The sequence below is a fragment of the Xyrauchen texanus genome, unplaced genomic scaffold (assembly GCF_025860055.1).
Source record: "Xyrauchen texanus isolate HMW12.3.18 unplaced genomic scaffold, RBS_HiC_50CHRs HiC_scaffold_543, whole genome shotgun sequence".
NCBI lineage: Eukaryota > Metazoa > Chordata > Actinopteri > Cypriniformes > Catostomidae > Xyrauchen > Xyrauchen texanus.
In genome coordinates this window covers 7,215-14,427 of record NW_026266515.1, presented here as the reverse complement: position 1 = coordinate 14,427, position 7,213 = coordinate 7,215, and the positions used below count along the sequence as shown (strand labels likewise).

The window sequence follows — 7,213 nt, the reverse complement described above, 5'->3', positions numbered from 1 at the left end:
GAATGGCCAGATTGCTTCGAACTGACAAAGTCTACAGTAACTCCGATACCCACTCTGTACAATTGTGGTGAGAAGAATAACATGTAGGTTGGCACTCTTTTGGCGGAACGAGGGGGCTCTACACCATATTATGCAGGTGGTTTTAATGTTGTGGCTGATCAGAGTGTATATATATCATATAAGTGGTGGTAACTTAAAACTACTGTTCTATTGACTCACAATGTGTGGCTGGAATAAGACCAGTGCCAGAAAAAAGGATAATTTTGTTGTGGAAATTGTGAAGGAAATGATTTGTCAGCTGATACATCTAAGAAACCACACAAAAGCTGATGCTGCAATACTCATTGTCTTTTCTTCTTGTTCGTCCTTGACATTATTGTGGGCAGTAGTGGTTGAGGCTCAGGATTACTGACCAGAAGGTCAGGGGTTCAATCCCCAGCACCACCAAGATGCCACTGTTGTGCCCTTGAGCAAGGCACTTAACTCCAGGTTGCTCCAGGGGGATTGTCCCTGTAATAAGGGCACTGTAAGTTGCTTTGGATAAAAGCGTCTGCCAAATGCATAAATGTGAATGTATTGTTACCCCATCACATTTCTATCAGAAATAAATATTTTAAGGATGGCTATATTACACTTACAATGATTAAGACCAGAATAACACCTAGTTTGAGGGTAGTTGCCCATAGATGCATTGTTAAATTGTAAAAATTACAATTCTGCCACCATTTATTCATACTCATGTTGTTCCTAACCTTTCTTCCATGGAAATAAAGTTATAGCCACCATTCACTTTCACTGCATTTGAAAAAATTAAATATATATATATATATATAAAAAAAGATTATGAGTGAATGGTGACTGAGATACAGGTAATTTGGGTTTGGAAAAACATGAGGGTGAGTAAATGACGATGATGACAGAATTGTATTACTTTGAGGTTTTGTGGCATGTGGGGCTTTCCAAAAGCTGCCATAGCACATCCACCTGTTCAAATGCACAGAAAGAGCAGCTGTACTGATATCTTTGGTAACACTTTACAATAAGGTTACATTTATTAACAATGAACAATTTTTTTAACCATCAATACATTTTTATAAATGCTGTAAAAAATTATGTTCATTGTTAGTTCATGATACCTAATGCATTAACTAATGTTAATGAATTGAACCTTTTGTAAAGTGTTACCAAATCTTTTTTGATATCTGCCCACACACTTTTTCCATATCATGTTTCAAAGTCAATCATCGTTTCTGCATGTTTACATTGCTAATACTGGATCTTCAAATGCATGGAGTGGATATTAAAACAATTAGTTTAACAGTAATGATGCAAGTCTTAAATATGAAAATCCACACAATGACTTAATGACCATAAACTGCAGAAAATAAAAGGCCACGCTGCTCTGCAGTTACATTTTTATTTACATATTATTAAAACAGCAAAATATACAGAACAGAAATAAAAATAAATTAAAAATCTCATTTAAGTCATTTAGAGTTGAGTTCAGCTCATATCAAATGTGGACCCGATCTACAACAATCCCACATTTAGATACAGATTAATGCAGCGCTTTCGGAAGGCAACGATCAGGTGTCATTCTGTTTCTTTCAAGTTATGACTTTTCTTCAAGACCAGAATGGTTATTTCAGGACAATGAAACAGACTATAGCTCCAGGTGGACGTCTTATCTGTGGAGATTGGAGCACAGTCTCTGTGTGTCTCTGAGGAGCCTCAGGTGCTCCTGGTTGGTTCTGCACTGTTTCTGTGTCTTGTTGGGTGAAGCTTTAACTGGGGATGTTGGCAAGGCATGTATACCACCTTGCATTTGTAACCTAGTATTACCTTCTACACTGGCTGTCCTAGGTAGCTTCTGTCTGGGGCTGGAAGATGGCTTAGAGAGTTTCTGAACCTACAGAAATAAAATATACAAAAAGACAGAGAGACCCTATTTTCATCTGGTATTAACATCAGCCTTTAGTGAGCCAATCACAAGATGTTAGGTGAGACAGTAGCTGTTTACACCTGGTAGTAATGTGCTTCTCCTGTGACCACTTGTGATCAGATTTCAATTCAATCTGATTCCTGAAAGCACTTTTATGAGCCAGGTGTTTTGAATCTACACCCTAACACATACATCATGGCCAGCATAGCCTGATTCCTGAACAAATTACTCTTATGAGCCGATTATTTTTAGTGAATGAGAAACGTACTGAACCACAAGTCACCCATTTTGTTTGGATCCCATTTCAACCTGTTATTTTGCCTTGACCACTTGTGATTGGATTACCCAAGATGGATGTTAATACCAGGTGTAAACAGGGTCAGAAAAGCTTGATGCATACAGTCAATCACACTCACCGCTTGCTGATCTTTGCGGAGTGTGGAGATCTGAGCAGCTTTATCTTCCATTCTCTTGACCAGAGAGCCCAGCTCTCGTTCTAGATCCTCTCTGAGCTCTCGTTTATCTGTCTCATCTATCTGCCTGACCAGTTCCTGGTGTTCACTATCACACAAAAACACAAAGTCCCATAAAGCAACATGATAGAACCGCAAACAAAATTCTACTCCAGTTATCTCTTGAACCGTTGCACAGCCAAACAACTGATTTTGAACTGTCCACAGTCAGGATGGTGTTACTCACAAGCTCATCTGTCCCAGTTCATCCTGTAGGGTGAGCAGAATTTCAGAGATGCTACCTAGGGTGGAGGCTGCTTTGCTGGGTGAGGATGGAGGTCTGCGTTGGGCGCGTTGGTGCTCAGAACCTGACTTCTGCAGAGCACTAACTCTCTCACAAAGCCTTGGGTTCCTGTGCTTCATCATATGTAACACACTTTGGACATTGGCATTGACTGAGTGGCTAGGACTGGTCGACTGTGTGAGAGAGATTGAGAAATTTGAAATAAAAAAGATACACAACTACAACTGTAAATAATTAAGCTATGTTATGTTGTGTCATGGTTAAGGTCATGCTCACTGTTCCAGCCACAAATAGTAGGCACTTAGTCTTCGGAAGATATTGAGGGAGGGGTACCTCCATCTCCACCGAGGGGGACATCTGATGTCACATTATATGAAAGAATAAACACTACCATTAATTCTACTCACTACAGCAGAGTTCATCTGTGGTATTCTTTTCTGTAAATACACTGCCACCTAGTGCTCACTGTATAATATGGCAGATCTTGATTTTTACCTTGACCTTGTCTTTCTTCTTTTTCTTTTTCCCTTTAGGTTGAGTAGCAGCAGAAAGGGAGAAGAGATTGTTCTTTAGCTCTCTCTGTAACTGAGAACATAATGCATATTTAAAAATTGCTCTTAAAAGGGACAGGAGAATGTGTTTGCATGTTTTTTTACCTCCTCTGCTTTCTCCTGCACAAGCTTGCGTTCATGTTCCTCCTCTAGGAGTTTCTGTTCCAAGAGCTCAATCTTCCGCTTTAGACAAAAACAACATACCAGGTTAATTTAAAATAAAAGAGCATTATACTCAATTTGTAAGTGTGCCATTTTTTTCTGCCAAATGAAAGGAGTGCATACTATGTGTATACCTCAGTGACAGACTGTGTACTGGTGAGTTTCAGATACTCTTTTTCCAGTTTTTCCAATTTGTTGAGCTGAGCCTGTATATGTGTGCTCTCCTTAAACGCTGTCTCCTAAGGCCATAACAGAGTACAGAAAAAGATAAAGAACACCAAGCATCAACACATAATATAATTTATTAAGAATCAAAATACTGAAAGATGAAATTTAACTATAGGTACATTAAAGTCTGCTCACCTGTCTTTCTGTCTGAGTGATTCTGTCCCTCTCTGCACATTTCACCATTTTCCTCATGTAGTCAAGCTGCTTTTCCAGCAAAGAGCATCGCATTTCTGCAGAGCTAAGCTTGGAAACCAGTTCTTAAAAGAAAAAGACAATAATTTAGCACTGTACCAAGCCAATCATTTCAAATACACTTTAGAGACAATATCTGATAAACTAGATGATACATTTTGTAGACAAACTTTGAGGTTGGTTTGAAAAAGCCTTGTCTGAAAATGTAAACTAGTTGTGAAAGTTTAAACTAATTTTAAACGTTTGAAGTTGCACTTACCAGGTATTGTTAGCATGTTGCTTGGCATTGCTAGCATGTTTTAGCACATCGCTAGCATGTTTTAGCTTGTCGCTATCAAGTTGCTAGAATGTTTAGCACTTAGCTAGGCATTGCTAGCATGTTTTCACATTTTACTAGCATGTTGCAAGGATGTTTTAGCATGTAGCAAGCACAACACTTTACAGCATAAGTCAGAACAGCCTGAAAGGGTGTGAAGAACTTGGTGGATGAATCCTCTAATAAATTCCTTGAAAATCCTTTTTCAAGCCAACCTGATTAAAAACAAACAATGCAACACTTTCTGTTACCTTTCCTCTGTGTGGAGTCATTCTCTCTGGTGATGTAGTCCTGTTCTCTCTGTGCAGAAGGGTCAGCCTTGTGTTGAACTGACTGAGAGAAGTGCTGGACTTTCTTTGCTGACTGAACTCGCTCCAGCTCCAATCGCCGCATCTTCTCCTGCAGTGTCTTCAAAGCTAATATCACTGCTGCTCAAGAACAGGGCCAGTTGTTTTAAGTTTGTACCATTTTATAGCATGAATGTGTGATTATGCATGGATAATTATTTTAAGTCTAGCAATAGATATCACCTAAGTCTTGTTAAAACAGCAAGTATTAAACTGGACTCACCACTGCTTCCACCATCAGGTGCTGCTCGATAAAGCTTTGGACTGGTCTCCTGTGCACCCGAGCTCTTTCTTTCTACTGGAAGTGTCACTGTGTTCATGTACAGGGGCCTTGACAGTTTCTCTGGGGGCATGTGAAAACTGCCAAAATAACTCTGTTTGGACGGAGAGTCCAGATTTAAACTCTATAATAAAGAAAGATTCACAGGCCATTCATTATGGCAAAAACATCCACTTAGTATGACTGAACATGATAACGTATCATAATTTTTTTTTATGTCTTCCCAGAATGGCTATTAAAAATGGCTGTTAAAGGAATATTCTGAGTGCAAAATGAGTTTAAGCTGAATCGACAGCATTTGTCATAATGTTGATTAACACAAAAAAAGAATTTCGACTCGTCCCTCCTTTACTTTAAAGGTGCACTTAGACATAATGTCGTCATGGCAAAAATTTTTTAAAATTGAATATAATTTAACACAGAAAAGGTTAGCAATTTGATCACACTAAAATCATGTGAACACTTGTATTGTTTTCATCTTGTGTATACTTTTAAAACAGTGAGTGTTACGGATTGGCCCCCAATTCATTCCATATGTAAGTGCCTCTGTAACCATGATTTTAGCTTAATTTTAAAGAAAATGAGGGACAGGTCGAAATAATTTTATGTGGTAATCAACATTATGCCACAAATGCTGTCGCTTGAGCTTAACTTGTATTGAACCCAGAATATTCCTTTAAAAAATATCAGAAAATCAACATGTGAACATATATATATATATATATATATATATATATATATATATATATTATTATTATTATTATTATTATTATATTAAAGTATGTTATTATGCGAATAATGACAGTGTCAAACCTAAAGAGCTGCCTAACTAGACAGCATATTTAGGGTATCATAAATCCGTTTCAAACTAATGTAGGTTACTCAAGAGGTTTAGACAAACAAAAATGTTAATAAGCTAATGCTAACGGCGGGCATAACTCACTGTAAACAACATCGCCAAGAACACCATCTAAAAGGCGTTACTACATAAAGCAAAATTACCTGATCTCGTAAGTAATCCATTATCAATAATTTTTTTCGTTACACATACGATGAGGGACTTTTCACCGAGTCACAGATGTGAATCAGTCGAATTAGCTGTGAGTAGATATCATGTTAACAGCTGGAGTCAACAGCGCCGCCCCTGAGAACTACCTTTCAAATTTCCCTCTTCTTTTACCGCCCTCAGTGGTTCCGCCTAAACACAATGGCTTACTTCTAGGCAAGACAAGTATTTTTCTGATAAATAAATAAACAAATAATAAATAAATATAGATAGATAGATAGATAGATAGATAGATAGATAGATAGATAGATAGATAGATAGATAGATAGATAGAAAGTCACGCATATTCTATATGAATAAAAAAATAAAAAATCATTATTATTATTATATTATTATTTCCATTAAATAAGATTGACAGGCAGGGCCCCAGCAGTTAACCAATTATCGTTAAGAATGTTCTTTGCACAAGCAAGGAAGCATCGAGATTGAAGCGCATTTAAACTACAGTAATTTAGAGTTGGGAGGAGTGAATCTTCAAGAGAACGCCTGTCTAGTTGTGGATTGGTGCGTCTTGAGTGTGTCTCCGCCTATTATTTATTTTCTGGAATACTATTGGACCGTGTGACCTGTCCATCAATTGTTAACTCAAGTCGCAGTGCAATGGATGGACTGAAATCGACTGAAGACCGAGAGCGCAGGAAGGTGTCAACCAACGGGCAAGAGGGAATGTGAATTAAGTAAGTATTTTTATCTGACATGTTTTGCACTTTTCTTTTCAAGATAGTACGCGCGTATGGATTGCTAAATTAGCGGCTTCAATAATAGTGCAACCATTAGGAGAGATTTGAATTTATCAGCTACCTGACAGAACTTGAATCAATCGTGGAACGTTATTTAACGCCGTTGAATTATCTTACATGTGTTGTCGTGTGTACATTTATATAATATTATACTGATTGTTCTTTTGCTAATATAACGAGTTTCTTTTGTGGCCAGTCAGAAAACTATAGAAAGCCACAAAGAACCCCCTCCCTAGACAGAGGGATTTGAGAACCCCCTCGGTCAGGGTATATTCTGGCAAACCGTTTGCCAATCACGTCTAGCAATCGGCAAAGCAAAATGTGGCACACGCCATTTACCAACAAGCGATGGGTAACTCGCAAAGCACGATGTTCCTTCCCGTTTTCCCAGCACGATACCATAGAACGGCATAAAGAGGGGTGAGAAGTAAGAGGTGGGGCACCAGTTAAAACATTTCAAAGTTAAAGTTCACGCAAACAACACAAACAATCTGCTGGCTATATTTGGAACATTATAAATCCAAAAAGCTCTGATAAACTATATGATATTTCCATATCTATAAGTAAACCGCGTAATTTAAATGTAGTGGGTGCACTTCTAACTCGACTTAGTCGGTACCATGAGTTTATCAG

The 7,213-nt window shown here is 38.0% G+C and overlaps 1 protein-coding gene across 2 annotated transcripts; it reads right to left on the bottom strand.

Moving 5' to 3' along the window:
• Positions 1 to 1,452: 1,452 nt before the first annotated feature.
• Positions 1,453 to 6,984, bottom strand: LOC127642314 (centrosomal protein cep57l1-like). Of its 2 annotated transcripts, none has more exons than XM_052124916.1 (11): positions 6,920 to 6,984; positions 4,718 to 4,898; positions 4,399 to 4,575; positions 3,775 to 3,896; positions 3,546 to 3,650; positions 3,355 to 3,432; positions 3,194 to 3,283; positions 2,975 to 3,055; positions 2,642 to 2,871; positions 2,359 to 2,503; positions 1,453 to 1,909 (listed from the first exon to the last, which is right to left on the bottom strand). In XM_052124916.1, exons 1-11 carry the CDS (start codon positions 6,980 to 6,982, stop codon positions 1,685 to 1,687), a joined length of 1,497 nt encoding a protein of 498 aa, XP_051980876.1. In that variant the 5' UTR covers positions 6,983 to 6,984; the 3' UTR covers positions 1,453 to 1,684. The 2 variants fall into 2 exon arrangements, with proteins under 2 accessions (XP_051980876.1, XP_051980877.1); XM_052124917.1 differs by lacking the exon at positions 6,920 to 6,984 and adding an exon at positions 5,777 to 5,917.
• Positions 6,985 to 7,213: the final 229 nt, after the last annotated feature.